The 16,754-nt window shown below is 33.6% G+C and overlaps 2 protein-coding genes and 2 non-coding genes across 4 annotated transcripts; 1 reads left to right on the top strand and 3 right to left on the bottom strand.

The window, feature by feature from the left end:
- The first annotated feature begins 685 nt into the window (after positions 1-685).
- Positions 686-6,691, top strand: LOC130641435 (uncharacterized protein C7orf57 homolog). Its single transcript, XM_057448238.1, has 10 exons — positions 686-812; positions 2,258-2,310; positions 2,422-2,610; positions 2,983-3,094; positions 3,193-3,309; positions 3,699-3,803; positions 4,034-4,160; positions 4,302-4,360; positions 4,694-4,744; positions 5,190-6,691. The coding sequence occupies exons 2-10, from the start codon at positions 2,280-2,282 to the stop codon at positions 5,230-5,232; spliced, it is 834 nt and encodes a 277-aa protein (XP_057304221.1). The 5' UTR covers positions 686-812; positions 2,258-2,279; the 3' UTR covers positions 5,233-6,691.
- Positions 6,692-8,868: 2,177 nt separating this feature from the next.
- Positions 8,869-12,167, bottom strand: LOC130641439 (60S ribosomal protein L22-like). Its single transcript, XM_057448243.1, has 4 exons — positions 12,031-12,167; positions 10,226-10,321; positions 9,975-10,093; positions 8,869-9,068 (listed from the first exon to the last, which is right to left on the bottom strand). The coding sequence occupies exons 1-4, from the start codon at positions 12,040-12,042 to the stop codon at positions 8,921-8,923; spliced, it is 375 nt and encodes a 124-aa protein (XP_057304226.1). The 5' UTR covers positions 12,043-12,167; the 3' UTR covers positions 8,869-8,920.
- LOC130642434 (small nucleolar SNORD12/SNORD106) lies at positions 10,417-10,511 on the bottom strand. Its single transcript, XR_008982571.1, has one exon. It is a non-coding gene; the product is annotated as a small nucleolar SNORD12/SNORD106 (small nucleolar RNA).
- LOC130642435 (small nucleolar SNORD12/SNORD106) lies at positions 11,896-11,990 on the bottom strand. Its single transcript, XR_008982572.1, has one exon. It is a non-coding gene; the product is annotated as a small nucleolar SNORD12/SNORD106 (small nucleolar RNA).
- Positions 12,168-16,754: the final 4,587 nt, after the last annotated feature.

The following is a 16,754-nucleotide window of genomic DNA, read 5'->3' as shown; positions in this document are numbered from 1 at the left end:
AACGTATTCTCAAGCTGAACAAAACCTTCATGTGAAATCTTTAAGACCACTGAAATTTAAGGAAGAAAAGAAAATTCTAAACTTGAGTGGCTGGGTTAGGTAATGTTTACCTTAAGATTTAATGACTTATAAAAAAGCATATCACTCCACAGTCAATTTTCTATTGACTATGGTCACTTCTATGTTAGGCTGATCCCATCCTCAATACTGCTCCTTAAATTTAAACTGCCTTTTAATTATTATTTCACTTGCACCCCCCTCCCCACAACCTCGGATCCAGCCTCGATCCCATAGTCACTACCATTTATTGTACGAGGATTAAATTGGCCCTGGGATTGAAATTGCCTAGAAAGCTTCTTCTTTTACTTTAAAATATATCAAAATATATGCTCGTTGCAAATTATATCTGTTATCTGAAAAAAAAACATTAATTAGCGAAAAAGTAAGAAGGCGGGCCTCCTCCATCACTGAGAACCTCTTGGCGGCCCGCCGTTCTGATCTGAAAAAAAAAACAATATGATCTGGAAAGGAGGTTTAGTCAAGTAATGACGATGACAAAGATAAAATCATCAACGAGGAGGACAATAAAAATGATGAAATACAACGCGCAATATTCGTCCAGCCGAGCCCGTTTTCAGAAAAACAGAACCTGCGCCTGCCTCCATGTTACCATGTTTGTTTATATTTCCTCGCCCGTTCAGATTAAGTCGCTTGTTATTGTCAAAAAAAACAATCACTTATCAAGCAAAGTAAAATGGTTCTCGAGGTTAACATCAATCATCACTTTTTTGAATTATGTAAAGAAATAATTTGTAAGTATATTTACATCTATCTTGTTACCCGCCAGTATCCTTTCTCATTTTTGGTTACGGAAGTAAACTAGAGGAAAATATTGAAAGCAAGCAAATATCAACCAAGAGTCTCATCGGCTCTTTTGAGCCAGCTAGAGCTTATAGCTAGCTATAGCTAAAAAATGTCTGTGGCCACGCGCTTGCTTATTGCTCACTTTTCATTGTTTTATCATAAAAATAAACTATATTGCCAAAAACTCATATATGCCTATATTTTCTGTAGCTAATTGTCATCACTTAAAAACAAACAAACAAACATTGACTTTATATATTTGAATTTTGAATGTCTCTTCTAAATTTGATTTTAAAATTTTGTTGAAGACAAACCTATTTAAAAACAGTCATCATAAAAATTGGTTAGTTAGCTAGCTAGCTAGCTAGTAGTTTTGAAACAAAACGTGTGTCATGGTTGTGACATGTGTCACACCTATAAATGAGTTTCAATGTTTACGTTTTTACAGGATTCTTGCGCATCTGCGGAAAAAATCAGAAAAATTGACAGGAAAAAAATGCAGACCTTAGGTGAAGAAAGTCAAATTATATATAGTTAAAAACTTTTGTACTGTAACTACTAGCATCCTTTCACTGATATATGATCTAAATCTTAACTATGTGCAAGCTATATTCTAATTTCAAGATCAAAAGATGCCTCTACTTGCATTATTTTCCCTGTCACTTTGCGTAAGAGGTCTAAAAATTGTAAACAACATGTGTCATGATGAAAGTCGTCTATAGGCTAGCCTAATAATTAGGGAACTTGTCTCTTAGGTAAACACATAAATTTCTTAAGAAAAATATTTTTTATTATGCTTCCTTACCCTGGTGACAAGGTTGGCTCCACCATTTTGAATATTTATTTGCTTTTATTCTCAATTAGGCAAAATTTTGGTGTAAGAATTTTATTTGGATAAATAATTAAAGGGAGAGAAAGAAACCATCAAAATCACTAGTGTGTGTTCTGAAAAAAGATATAAAGAAGAGAAGCAAAAAGTTAAATAAAACTACTCCAAAACAGACATAATACATCCCCCAGCTTGTCAACTTCTGCTGACTCCAACATGGGAATACATACATTTATATATCTGATTCTCTTCTCCTGTAGTGTTCTCCCTCTCACTAACTTGCTCAATCACATCTAAAGCTCTTCTCCTGTGATTCCCTCTGTTACACCTCACAAGAACCCATAATCTATTTGAACTTCAACTCATTTATCTCAAACCTATTATTAACCTTTTGGTGCCCACATTAGCCTTGTAGTGCTCCACTTATATATTTAATATTGTCGTACTTAATATTATGGTACTATTAAAAAGCTTCATTCCAATGGCTTTAAATTAAACTATAATGACAGTTACAACTCTAGTTCACAATGGCTAATTTTGAAAACATGTACATGTTTATCATAGGAAACAGATCCACTATTCTTTGATGGCTTGCAAAAGTAAAACAAGTTCCCAAGGTAGTTATTTCTTATTTCCTTAATTGACATTTCTCTATGATGACAATTTGTTCTTGGATTTTTTAGCAATGTACGTTGTACTAAAAAGAAATTTAAAAATATTATATATAGATTGGTTTTACTTCTCGCCACCTGAACCAAAAAAAATCAGTGAAAAAGATATCCCTGCCCCTTCACAAATACCTGGACTATCATACACTGACATTATAAGTGATGACAATGAGAATCAGTGTAAACGCAGATGGATTAGAGATGCTGACACAGAATATATAAAACTTGCTAAAGCTGGTGGAAGGAAAGGTTTGATAGAGTGTTTTTGTGATCCTCAGATTTCCATTAAACCATAAACATACTAATTTCTATAATCAGTTTTTCAGCAAAATAATTTCCGCTAAATGAATATGAATTAAATGCTCATTGAAACTACTGTGTGGACAATATGGAGTGTACACAGTTAAAGTTGTATTGGTTGTCAATTTTATCAAATTTTTAGATGGCATTCGCAATTTTTTAAAAAAAAGTTTTAATTGTGTAATTTTTGAAGCGATTTTGTCTAGGATTTATAAATCTAACCAAATTACTACTTGCAATAATTATTACATTTAAGGTAAATGCTTTGAATATTTTTGCAATAAATTTACAATTTATATTTTGTTCTTGATTTTCTTATAGATCTGTTTAAATACAAAGAAAATAGTCCATGCAGTGAAGCTGTACTCTATCCCCGCGTTGACTGGTTTGACCACGATATAACAACTCATGACGCCAAAGAAAGTTCACCTATGTATGTTCATTTTCGGCTTCATAAACTATTAAAAAATCTTCTATAATTTATGTATTTCAATTTATGCATGTTTATTTTTCATATGCTATTCGCTTCAGGAAAGTACAGTGGCAACCGGAATGGTATGGGCACGAAGAACATGTGAGTAACAATGACCATGTAGGGAGTTCGAAAAGACCAATTTTAGGATACGATGAGTTGAGTATATGGGAAAGGTATTCACCATTATTGACTTATGTAATTAAGTAATTGTTGTCATTGTTGTTATATTAAAATATGAGAAACTTAGTGAATACAATTGCGCTAATAGCTAGTTTTCCTGTTTTGCGAGTCGAAATTTTCGCATAGCGTATTTTCAAAAATACTGTGCTGTATTTTTAGCATAGAAAAAAGTGTAGTTACTTCGTTTGAATGACTATTTTTGTCGCAAAGTCGAAATATATTTTATTAAGATTCCCGGAAGAATCTCATATTTAAAAAATTATGAGATTCTTCCGTGAATTAAAATGAGATTTTTTCACTAAATGATGGATCGTATATGGCTATTTGTCTCTATCTCACGCAAATGAAATGAAGTTTCTTTTAAAGTAAATTTCTCTTCAAGGGAAGAGCAAGATCGCCGACTGCCTGAAATAGAAAAGAAAAAGAAAACTCGCAAAAGTAAATCAATTAATAATAACAATAAAGAAGAAACTAAATTCCCAACGATGTGAGTACGCGTTGTATATGTATGTGATTATATCACCTACTGAAAATATTTCATAACAAAAGATTTTAGACAATAATCCCAAACTTTTTTTCAATTTGTAAATTTTATGTCTTTTATGATTCTCTGTGTTGTAAGAAACACTGCATCACTTATTTTTATTCTACGAACATTCCTGCTCAAGGTGCTTCTTTTGTATTGATGGCGATGAAACCAGCTTATGTCTTATCTAGATTACCTCGAGGAGGTCGAAAGAAATCCATTGATAATGGCGAAATGTCTGACTTGTTATCTTTTGCTTACCAAAAAGAGTTCATCCATGACAGCAAGGAGAGAAAAATTGAAAGCAAGAAAAAGAAGGTATCACAGCTAAGAATATTTTAGAGAGTTATTTTTGCACAAGGGATACATAGACAACTTAGCGACCTTTTTACTAGTATTTTTGAACAGCTCTAGAAGGTAAAATAAGCCGCAAGTTTCACGATATAGTGTTATATTTAGATAGAAGAACAGAGAGAAATAAAAAAAAAACTGGAAAGAGATCGAGAAAAATATAGCAGGTACACGGTTTTATTTTTAATTTTAGTCCCACCTCCCAAGGGCGTCAGTAACTTGACGATGCCTTAAAAGGATAAATTAATGCTAGATTATATCTTGCTGAATTAATCTTTGAAGGACTATTTTTTTTGTGAAACGGCAAATACTCCCGCCAAAATCGATCTTTCCGGTATGAAGTATTTTTAAACCACAAAGGTAATTTCCCTCTCACGCTAACGTTAGAGTCATATTTTGATGTGCGAGGATGTTTTAATAATGTTTACAGGAAACGGGCGACTACTTCTTTATGGAGAAGAATTTACAACATAGCATAAGCGCCTTATTTTATGTTTTAGACAAAAGATAACAGTTCAACAACCTCATAAACCATTATTCAAGTTAAGCAAGTAGGTTTTAAAAACTATGTATACTATGTATAACATGTTCTTGTTTGTATGGTATGTTCTACACTGATTAGTTTACATCACGGGTCACACCTTCGCACATTCAGATGGTTGTACAAATTTAGTAGCTCTTCCCTGAGTTTTGCACTAAAGTCATTTTAAACAATTGGAAATATAATGTTTTAATAAACCTCATACATCCTTGAGATGGTCAATTTTTAAGCGAAAAATGGGTCATCCTATGCTAAATTAACCAAATTTGAGAGAGCAGGTACCTGTTAGTTGGTTTGGTATTGATTACCGAGAGACTTCATAAGCTTCGAGGGACTTCTTTTAAAGTGTATTTTTGATCTGTTTTCAAAATACTTGGAGGTATAAACAGAGGAATAAACAGTGTAAAAAATGTCGAAATTGTTATCAGTAAGACATGTTCTCGTTTTATTTCTAGGTTTGGTAACATACCTTCACGAATAGATAGTCACAGAACCTGAATCATTATTACATATTACGTTATATGTTATACATATTTTTTTATTTATTTTTTTAAAGAGTGTAAATATTTAAGGTTTATGATAAATTGATTTAAATTTTTGAACCAATAAAATGAGCTTAGTGGTATTTTTTAAAAGTGTTTAAATGTTCTTTTAAAGCGGACGATGTTAACAGAGTGTTCAATATTTTACGAATTCTTAAACTCAATTTATTTATTTTAATATAGATTTCTTAAAGATTTAATAATTTTTTCACGTTTTAAATTATTTTTAATTCAAAAATAAAGTGTTTACGAAAAAATTAGTTACTCCATGTTTTTGGTTTCATTTAATGAGAATCGAAGGACTCCGTCTTTATTAATCGCAACATAAAGTACTTGTATGCAAAAGTGTTTTTGATTGGGTCTCCCTACTCTCCAGTGGAGGATTCGAAGTATCGTATGTAGAGAAAGAATTTTGTGTGGGTAAAGGGATGACCTAAGAATCAAGGCCTTCATCAGACGCACAGGCCTTGTTTCCTTTACCGCTTTCTGCTCGAGTAGTGAAAATGATCCGTGATTGAATCAAAACAACCCGACCTGGCGTAAGCGGTCGGTCATTACGAAGGGTCTGTTTATAACGAAAGGGTTACCTCTATATAATTCTTTCTTGATTTGTTTGTTGGCCATGCTTAACAGATTTGGTTAGTGATTGATAACAAACCACGAGAGATTATTAGCGAGGTGAAAAAGGAAAGGGAAAAAATATGCTGTCTTGTTGCTAAAAAAGATTAAGTCACGTGATTTTATGGGAAAATATAATTGGTAGGTGAAAGGCACCTGTAATGGTGAGATTTTAATTGGTTAAGAGCGCCACTACGCCTCGGGTAAGTGACGTAATGTACAGTTGGTGAGTAGCGAATGTAAAAAAAGGCAGAGGGGCCGTGTTGGAGGCGTAGAACGCGCGCGCCTAGGAGTAATCTGGGATGAATAGAAAACTATGCTAACGAACGAGCTAGCGTGTATGTACGGTGCAATCACTCGATGAAATGTGCACAAGGGTAGAGTCTTGACTGTAAATGGGTAAAGGAAATGGTTTATATACCCTTCCCTCTTGTGTATACGGACTCTCGAAATGCGGGTATACTGCAGAGCTGGCTGTATTTGCTGGAGTAAAAAAAATTTTTTGGCAAACGCACATGAGTTTGTTGAGCTACGCGGCGAGTAGGGTCTGTTCAGGGCCAGATGCGCAAGAAAGGGCCGAGAAAACTGAAATTAAAATAGCCAAAGGAGCAATTCTAAAACCGAAAATACGACTAAAAACACAAGGAGTTGATAACAAAAATTGATAAAATAACAAAAGTTGTATAGACAGTCTTGTTATATAATACAAGGTATAATATGTATTACGCATAACATGTTAATTCGTTACAAATAGAATAATATCCATTATATTTGATCTGGACCACGTGGTAGCGGTGATTGTTTGTGATACATTCTATATAATAAGTATACAGCCGGTAAAACATCCACAGTGATTGCGGTTAGCTAGGCTACGTTCTTATATCGCTTTAGTATAAAAAGCGCAGTATCGCTGTCCCCCAGGAGTTTTAAAACTGTTTTTTCGTATTGCGGTGGGTTACGTCGGTAAAACTTCAACAGTGGTTGCGGTTAGCTTAGCTGCGTTCCTATGTCGTTTTAGTACAAAAAATCGCAATATCGCTGTTTCCCAGGTGTTTCGTAATGGGTGTTTCGTATTGTTATCTAATCCAGCGTCATAATAACTTATTTGATACTGGTCCAGCAAAACAAACGTCAATTTCAAACAGTAGGTGATTGGATTTACAATATTCCGCCATTATTGTTATGTCATTGTTTATTTCGCCGTTATTGTAACGTCATTGTTTATTTTTACCCACATGATAGTAGGTTTTTTGCATCACAATTTTTAATTCGATTGATAACGAAGATGTATGTGCCAATGTCAAGGGATCCATATCTCCGAGGCAAGCAACGTGCTGCGAGGGGGCCTAAAAAGAGAGAGGGATGTTTCTTACAGAAGATATGGTAATCCTTCTGTTCTAGCATGATAACTAGTTATGTAAATACGAAGGGATTGGTATGTGGTTCGTGTTATAGTAAATAATAATCTTGAAAATTTTGAAAATTTTACGAAGCTTGTAGGTTGTAGATTTCCGGGGTTAAGTGTCCATCAAAACATGATTTAATCAACATTAACCCAAAATATTTGGTCAATATATTTACAATCTTGCTCCAAACGAACTGTAGTTTTCTTTTTTTTATTGTTAATTTCTATATTTATTTATTAAAAGTCATCGATTAGACAGTGGTGAAATCTTTTTATTTTCTTTACATTTCCTGACGATTCAACGCCCCAGTGAACTATCAAAATTTTACATCGTTAAAACGTTGAAACAAAAACAAAAATAATCAAATTGAAATAAGTAAAATTTAAATTCCAGATAGTATAAGTGAATAAAGTAGCTGAATGGACGAAGAAAAAGTTGCATGTTTTTGATATGAGGGACGTCGTCTGAACTTATCGAAGAGAAAAGAAATATACCCGCTTGTATGTTGTACCACTTCAATCACTTCTTCTCGTAGTTGTTCCTTCAATTTAAGATTAAATTTTCAACATGGTTAAGCCTGCGCTACTTATGTAAAAGAAACAGAATTTTACGTGTTTTGCAGCGACTTGATATCCGACTTTCATACAGCGCAGATAAATAGCGTGTTGAAATGGTGCTGCTAGTCCTCTCTGTGGTATATTAACTTTATTAAAACAAGAACAACTTACAGTTATTAACTTTTACAAAGTTCAAAGTTGGATGAGGGTAAAGGGGTATTTTTAGCTCTGTTCCTGGCAGAGGCAATGAGCATGGACTGAAGTATCTATAAGAAAATACATGAAGCACTGCTAGATATTACACATCTTTTCCTTATAATCAACCTTCATGGTATGAATTAAATATAGCTAGATGGCTAAAAACCACCATATGTACAATGTAATGCATGTTTGGCTAGACTACAACAAGGACAACCAAAAAGTATTAGAGCTAGCTAGCTTATTGTTGCAAAAGTAGAAGAAATGGATAATCAAATATCAAGCTCAAAGAATCAAGATATGAATAATTATCAAAGAATTTTTTTAAATTTGGACGAAAGGTTATTAAAAATGCCACAACTGCATATGTAGCTTATATATACTGTCCTTATTACGTGATTAACTAAAAGCGAATATTTAACCCCGCCAACTACATAACTTTATGGTTTAGCATCTCTAAATAACTTCGACAAAATTGTGATTGAATGAAAATCGGATGAAAAGCGAATTAGTAAAAACATTAAAACATCCATTTAGCTACTATAATTTTGTTGTTTTGATGCAGACAAAGTTGTGGATGCCTATTATCATAGAAATGCTGTATTTATATTTACTGTAAGTAGACAATTTTAGGCTTAGTTTTTTTCTCAAAAGCGTCATTCAAAAATGGTTGTTTGTCTAACCAGAGGAAGATCTCAAAAATTCTTTTATCACGAGTTCCGACCAGATTTAATAGGCTCGACAACCACTAATGCTAAATTTAGAGACTACTATACAAAATAAACAACTCTGGGTAAAGGCAAAGAAGAAAAGTTTGATGATTTTGTGTATCTATTTAAATAATTTTTACATTTAAACAGAATATTTATTCATTGTCGTCCTCTTCCTCTTCTTCGTCGTTGTTAATTTGGAAGTATCTGAGTTCATAATCCGAATGAGTGGAAGCAACTACACGAAGCCAATCACGAAGATTGTTCTTCTTTAAGTACTTTTTCGTCAAATATTTCAAGTACCTAGAAGACAGATATAATTATTTGATTTGAAAATACGTCAACGACAGCACCTAACAAAGGTTCAAATTTTTTGGTTGTGATCAGCTGGTGGTGCATGTATATCTTCCACACCGTTTTTTCAGTACAGGTCTGTGTACATAATCATCATTTCACAACCACGAATTTATTACAATTGAAAAATTGTAGCCAATGCCAAATGCATGTTTAAAAAGTACACACTTATTACTTCTCCCTTGTTTTAATACATACGTAGCATTAACCCCAGAATATGAAACTCCACTGTTTGTGTATACAGGTAGAAACAGTTTAATTTGAGGAAGCTTAGACATAAACATTTAAGGGCAAAATGAAAAAACATGTGTCTTTTTGAAAGTAGTAAAATGCAAGCCAAAATAGTAAGTGAATTTAGGAACTTTATGCAAAGAATGCCTTTCTTTGTAAAAAAAAACCAAAACATTTCCTCAAACTAGATCATTAAATTGCTGGTGTTGTAATCAGCTGGTGGTGCATGTATATCTTCCACACAGTTTTTTCAGTACAGGTCTGTGTACATAATCATCACTTTACAACATATGTTAGACCACATATCCATTAAAGAAGTGTTAAGTTTTGTTGTGATGTTGAAATATCAACATGCAAATATTCACAAAAACTTCTTCATTTACCACTGCTCCGTTAGCATGGCGTTGTACGCCATCCTGCACACCATCAGCATGCATCAGTGGGACAAATACATATAAACTAATTTTAAACATGTCAAGACAAAGTTTTGGAAACAAAAAAACACAAAGTTTCTTGTTGAAGACGGATGCCTTTTTCAGTCTATCTCCACAAATCATCTAACTAGCACTGAGATTTAACTAATAGATGTCAAGAAGGAGAAAAGAACATAGCAAATCTACAAACCTTTTAGAAAATTGCTTTTCGCTTGTAACTGTGACTTTGGTCTTTGCAGCTTCAATGGTAAGCTGTTCCAAGTTATTTAACTTGTTGTTGACCTTGATGCGTCTCATAAGAAATTCTCTCTAAAAATAGAAAACCATGGGGTATCCATGGTTAGGATCCTTAGGGAAGTTGGCCCTAAGGCTTGGAAGTTAATACACAGTAAGATTAATTTCACACTAGTGCAATACACAGTATACAAACATCACACTTACAAGGTCATCTACTTTCATGATACCATCTTCTACTGGATGGGTACAATCAATGTTAAAAGTCAATGTAGACTTCTTTTTTGAAGCTTTCTTGGATTTCTACAGAAAAAACATAATATAAACAGAATCTGTTTTCCATGATCACACATTGTATTCTATGTATATTATGCGTTTTAATTTTTTTTTTTTAAATGCAGATTTGATCAGATCATCTGGCTTATATTTCAGCTATGTTTTTCACCACTGTCGATAAGATGGGGAAAAAAGAATAATCATCATTTCAAATCATTCTGACATTTAACATAAACCACACTGAACAAATCTATGTGTTAGTACAAAGCGACCCTGGAATTTGGGTAAGTTTAAACAGTGGCTATGTTTATGTGTGTACCATAACATTTGTGAGAAATGTTCCAGATGAGAAAGAAAAACGTACACAAATACCAATACCAAATGGTGTAATATTCTGCAAAATGGGCATTTCCATGTTTTGCAAATCAAACTAAAAAATTCTGAATTATTTAAAATCTTAAGGTACAAACTTAGTGTCCAAATGTGTGTATCTCAGGTGCTGTTCTCATCTTATTTCAGAGAGCTGGGATTAGAAAACTAGCAAATAGCTAGACATCACAGATACTTAAGTGCTTTATTTACAATTTAGTTTGGTTATTCCATAAAGCCTTGCCAGTGCAGTAGGTTGAAAAAGCAGAATTAAGAAATGTGCTCCAAGTATTGATGAGTTGTGAATGCTTATAAAGGACAGAATAGGCCAAATTCTTATTTAAATTATAGATTTTAATTTATAGATTTTTATGAATATAAGGTTAAGAATGCATTGGAATTGTTTTAACTTAATTATTATCCTTATAAATAAAATAACCAGAAGCTTAATCATTGTGAAAGTCAGAGGGATTGTTTTATTTATAATCAAGTTGTATGCCTGAAATGATATTTTTCAAATTATTATCCTGTTTTTTTAACAAACTGTACCAATGTTAACATTTTTTTTTATCGTTGGCTTGGGCACACGTCCATTGTTCTCGCTGTAACATTAAATCATTACATCACACTGCAACTTTATAGAATAATAAAGGTACAGTTATCTCAGCTGCTGTTCTCATCGGTTTATCTCAGAGAGCTGGGATTAGCAAACTAGCCACATGGCTAGGCATCATTGATACTTGTACCATCTTTATTCTTTTTGTATTTTACATTACTGTTATTACATTTATTATGGATTTCTGTCAGCATTCACATTCTTGGTGGCAATTAAAGTTCATGAATTTAGATTCCTTGTTAAACCTGGTGAGAAAGTGTATTAATTTCCTTCAATTCGGTTTCCAGGATAAATAAAGATCAAATTATGAATCCAGCTAGCAGAGTTGTGGTTTGACTTCCAGCAAATACCAATGATTTTTAAACCAATTAAAAGATTTTTTTGAATCGAGAGTAAACACTGTTTTCAGTCAGTTCTTAAATATCGCAAAATTGTAAATTTTGTTCACAAGAGTCTGAACTGATGAAATTGGCATAGTGAACAGAAAAGGAAATGCAAACAAAGTTGGTTGAGAACAAATGTCTGGTTGTACGTAATGATACTGAAGTATATCAGAGCGATATACGAAAATATAAACAGTTAGCTAGCTAACAGAAGTCGTAAAATAAAAATTATGATTTTTGGATCAGATCATCTGGCTTATATATCAGCTATGTTTTTCACCATTGTCGATAAGATGGGGAAAAAAGAATGATCATCATTTCCAATGAATGTAAAAGTTAAAATAGGGATCATTATGTACGAAACTTACCGCTGGAGCCATATTTTAGCGAACGATGCCTTCTTGTTCAGCTTCGAATGTGAAAAGAAGTATCTCGTGGAACACCACTGCTTCTGTTCGCTTGATAAAATAAATCTAATAGGGGGTTACGATTAAAAGAGATAATGGTTAAAATTGAAGATGTATTATACAAACACAAAATTTAGGTTGCTATTTTAATAAAAATTTTGTTACAAAAAATTAAAGTACAATAATAACCCCATAAAATTTAGAATCAATCCAAATTCTTTCAATTATTGTGTATGCAACCCCCTGTTAAGCTTTGAATATTACCCAGGCTCTACCCGGCTATTTTATTTATTTATTTACTACAATGATTTTGCAGTCTTTTTGTTGGCGCGAAGTCGGTCGGTCAGCGATTTTATTGAGGAGAGGAAAAGAATTGTTTTTGACTAATACTATCTAGTAATTTTCGCAGACTCAATTTTCGCGAAAATATATATTTTAGAGAAGGTATTTGAAAAATTTATTTTTCATTGCATTCAAAATAATTTTTCAAAAATTACAAATTTAGTATTAATAATCACTAGTCGATAAACCCGTGGAGAAATCCACTTACGCAAAAGGTCTAAAAAGAAAGTTGTTTTAGATGTTTTGCTGACGGCAGTGCATATCCTAACAAAAATAGTGAGATTTAGTTTATTCTTTGATTGTGATGTGTAGAGGTCGAAACGCTGATCAAAATAATGTATAGGATCATATGTTTTTGATGAGCGGTTAATAAGAGGTAAGGGTTTAAAAATTTTGCTGACTTCAGCAATGGCCCGTCAAAAACCAAAATTTTTTTTTATTAATTTGTATACCACTTGTCTTCATCGTATAGAACTTGAAACGCTGAAAAAAATGTATAGGACCATGTACTTTCGACAAACGGTTGCAGAGATATTTAGGGTTTAAAAGTTTTTTGATGACGTCATCTACCCATCAGTTCCGAAACGGATTTGAGAACGCAGGTTTGGGAAGATTACCCAAATTTGTCCCAGGTGGTCCCTAGTTACCCAAGCGGTGAAAAATCATTGACGTCACCACCTCGTTTCCAAGTTATTGACCTCAAAGTTTTAAATGCACTGTAATGGCTTCATTAATTTAATATAAGATATTAACGTTAAGTAGTGTTATTGAAAAGAAAAAAGAAAAACAGTGATGTTTATAAAACATGGAAAGCAACGCAAGTTTGTTCAATCAACCACACCAAAAGTTCGGAAGCCATGGAAAGGGTTGGCGCAGTTAAAATGTTTTCACGCTCAATAACCAAAAATAACCTAATATATAAGAGTATCTTGGGGATGGGGACACTTCTTCATTTAAAGAAGTTGTTGATTCAAATCCATACAAAAAAGAATCCATCACACCTGTGAAATTGGAATGCGTTGGTCACGTACAAAAGTGCCTGGGTACCCGCTTACGTAAAATTGTAAAAGAGTAAGACGGGAGAAGTCGATAACCAAAAAAGAATAAATCATAAAAAAAATCATCAAATTATCAGGAAAAGGGAAGTTGACAGACACTGTGATAAATTCCATTCATAATTTTTATGGTTTAGCCATAAGGAGCAATTTGTGAAACATATATGCAATGATGAAAGCTATCGGCGCAGTGCTATTTCATTGCACCTTGTTCAAATCGAAGGAATTAAGACATAGATTCTGTCCTACTGGTCCTGATTCATGGTGTAAGTTTCAACTTGTTAAGTTGAATGGTACCCAAACATATTTTGGGTACCGTTCAACAACATCAGTATCCCAAAGTGGATTCATGACGTAATTCAACCAGTTTTTATGGATTTGCGCGATGACAGCTTGTTGGAAAAATGTTTACACGGGCAAACGCAGAATGCAAACGTGGCCGTCAATCAAATTATTTGGTCAAAAATACCCAAAAATGTTTTTGTTGAAACTAGTGTGCTAAAATTGGGGGAAAATGCAGCTATTGTGGACTATAATGATGGTTCTGAAGGAGTTGAAAGTGTTTTGAAACGTCTTAGTGCATCAAGCAGTCATTTTACCCGGATCGGTACATATAAACGGAATACAAAAAAGATAGTAGATTCAGCTAGAAAATGTTCAGAACAGGGAAAAGTGCAAGAAAATCACTCAGAACAATAAAAAAGGGACTTTCTGACAAAGAAAAAGAGACTGAAAAGGATGAATCTTATGTTCCTGGTGGATTTTAGATTGATTTTTTGTTATATTTTTCATATTTTGTTGATATTTTCAAAATGATATTTTTGACCGCCATAAACAAAATATCTCAAGATGCTCTCATCTGTTTGCAAGTGTAAATTAAAGTAGTTCTTGAAATAATTATGATTAACTGTTACAAATTATGCTAAATTTGGTCAATTCCTACTTTTTTGGCTTGTAAAAATTTCTTTGTTGTTCATGTGGTCATAACTTTTTGGTCTAGTAGCCCAATCAACTTGAAACTGGGTGAATCACTTGGTCTTTATAAGCTGAATCTCTGGTTAAAATGTCAAGTCTGTGCGTTTTTGTAGAGTATAGATTTTTGTGTGAAGCTGAGCTACGTTTTTGCCAATTTTTTGCTGACTCAGCATTAGGAAATTTTCAAAATTTTAATTTTTCTAATTTTTAGCTTTCTTTGATGATTTTCGATCATTTAAGTGTAAAAGATGTTAAAGTAAATCATTATTCATCGATTTGGCCTTTTTTTATATGCTCCACCTTAATACAAGATATTGACGTTAAAGTAATGTTATTTACGTCGCGCCGTAACGTCAGAAAATTTAACATTTGAGACATTACTTTTTCGGCTATATCAAAGGAGAATGCATTTATCCACTTTGCCTGTTACAAACAGACACAGTCTCCGCATTATTATAAGAGATTATTTTTTGTCCTCTTCAAATATATCGAACGTCGTCGTGTCTAGTGCAACGCCTATAAGTGAAGTTTTTTTTATCTGGTTCGGCAAAATGAGGTAACGTGTCAAATCAGCAGCAAGCTACGCGCGTGGATCCACTTCCTTACTTTCGAGTTACTTTCGACGATACAAATTAGCCATCACCGTCAAAAGTCACGTAACGAGTGAGTGTTAAAATGATTTTCCTTGTTTAAAGAGTACCGTTGTTTTTGCCTCGCAGAAAGAATAAATAAAGTGGCACAAAGCTGCGCAGCTGCCTTAACTGACGAACCGGCCTCATGCAGATGCAGTAGGTACAGCTATTTTTAAAGAATATTAGATCATTTTTGAATGTACATGACCAACCCTCGTCCCCAGGGTTTTTTGCCTTTTTGTGATTACAGGGAAAAATATTTTTCTTCTCTTGTATCAAAAAGCCTTTGGGGCGAGGATGTACATAGCCATGCATGTTTGAACTTGACCATTATATATATAGTTTTGTAGTTTGAGCATATACACATGGCCACACATTTGACGCGCCGATGACATTAATACCAAACACTGTATAGCTATTTTCGAAAGATATGTTCAAAATGGTGTCCCCTACTTTGCAGCAAACTTTTTTAGTTGCCATATTCTCTGCAGTTTAGTTCAAAGCCCCGGTACAACAGGGCTACCTTAAGCTTTTTTTTATCTGGGAACAGCCCGCGGCCGCTTTCTACACTCGAAGATCTTGGGTGGTAAACACTGCAACATCAACACTTTTGGCAAATGTCCGGCATACTTTGACATGCGACTTCTATATGTGGAATATATTTAGTAGATATGAAAATTAAAAAAAAATAAAACAAATCAACAAGTTAAGAAATACTAGCCAATCACAAGGAACAACACTATTAATAACTACCAAATAAAATTAAAACAGCGTTGAAAAATAATCAGTAGTTTTAAGAAACCAACTGTTTTCGTAACATACTTAAAGTTCCCACAAAGTATAAGAAAGAAAAGACTTGACTTACAGGGCCAGCGACACGAAATCTTTGGACTGCTCCCCTACCACGGTGTCAAATTGCTTCCTTTTTTTTCCATTTCATATTTTCAATATTTGTCAAGCTCGACCCCAGCACCTTTTTATCAGAAAGTGCAGCGCCGTTGAGAAGCAAATAGTCCTGGGGACAAGGTTGAATATTTTCAGATAACTAATGATTATTTTAAATTTTTAGAAAAAGTAGGGGCTAGGACTCCCTTCTCCTCATCTGACGCCTACACGGCCCTGATATAAGGCACATTTAAAGGCTAAAATCCTTAAAAGAAATAAGCAACTTGAGTTCAGAGCGAAATCAATGTTTCTTCATGAAAGAAAAACGTGTATGATAGATACATAAACGAGTCGTCATGGCACCTTTTCTCCTCTCCCATTTCTCTATTTTTTGCATCATTTAAACATCAGTTCTCACAAAAAAGCTTACTACTGTTGATTTGCTTAAAATTATAATTCCCCTAAAGAAGCAATCTTTTACACGTGACGTAGTATATACACAAACAATATATTCGTTGTTTCTATACAAATCCTAGATAACACAAGAAGAAAGTTGAACTTGCCAACGTTATAGAAGGGATATTTGATTAAATCGTAAATCTTAAATTATACTACTTTTTGCTGACATCAGCATGCCCCATTTTCCGCATTAATCACGTTTTCAACGTTTTGCTTTTACAAAATCATATCAGAGCTATAAGTATTAGCAAGGTGAGCCAAAAAATATCGTCAGGGGTTGCGGTCCTAAACACTCTTTTTCGCTTTAATTTGGCTGGCGCCAATAAAATTTTATATA

This window comes from Hydractinia symbiolongicarpus, chromosome 4 (genome assembly GCF_029227915.1).
Source record: "Hydractinia symbiolongicarpus strain clone_291-10 chromosome 4, HSymV2.1, whole genome shotgun sequence".
Lineage (NCBI taxonomy): Eukaryota > Metazoa > Cnidaria > Hydrozoa > Anthoathecata > Hydractiniidae > Hydractinia > Hydractinia symbiolongicarpus.
This window is presented reverse-complemented; position numbering and strand designations above follow the sequence as displayed.

Bases quoted from the DNA above. Each gene is read 5' to 3' on its own strand.
- LOC130641435 (XM_057448238.1), top strand. From the start codon at position 2,280: ATGGCTTGCAAAAGTAAAACAAGTTCCCAAG. The intron at 2,311-2,421 runs GTAGTTATTTCT...TATTATATATAG, and splicing joins AAGTAAAACAAGTTCCCAAG to ATTGGTTTTACTTCTCGCCA. The intron at 4,161-4,301 runs GTATCACAGCTA...TGTTATATTTAG, and splicing joins TTGAAAGCAAGAAAAAGAAG to ATAGAAGAACAGAGAGAAAT.
- LOC130641439 (XM_057448243.1), bottom strand. The intron at 10,094-10,225 runs GTAAGTGTGATG...TTCTATTTTTAG, and splicing joins TCATGAAAGTAGATGACCTT to AGAGAATTTCTTATGAGACG. The intron at 9,069-9,974 runs GTTTGTAGATTT...TCTGTCTTCTAG, and splicing joins GAAAAGCAATTTTCTAAAAG to GTACTTGAAATATTTGACGA.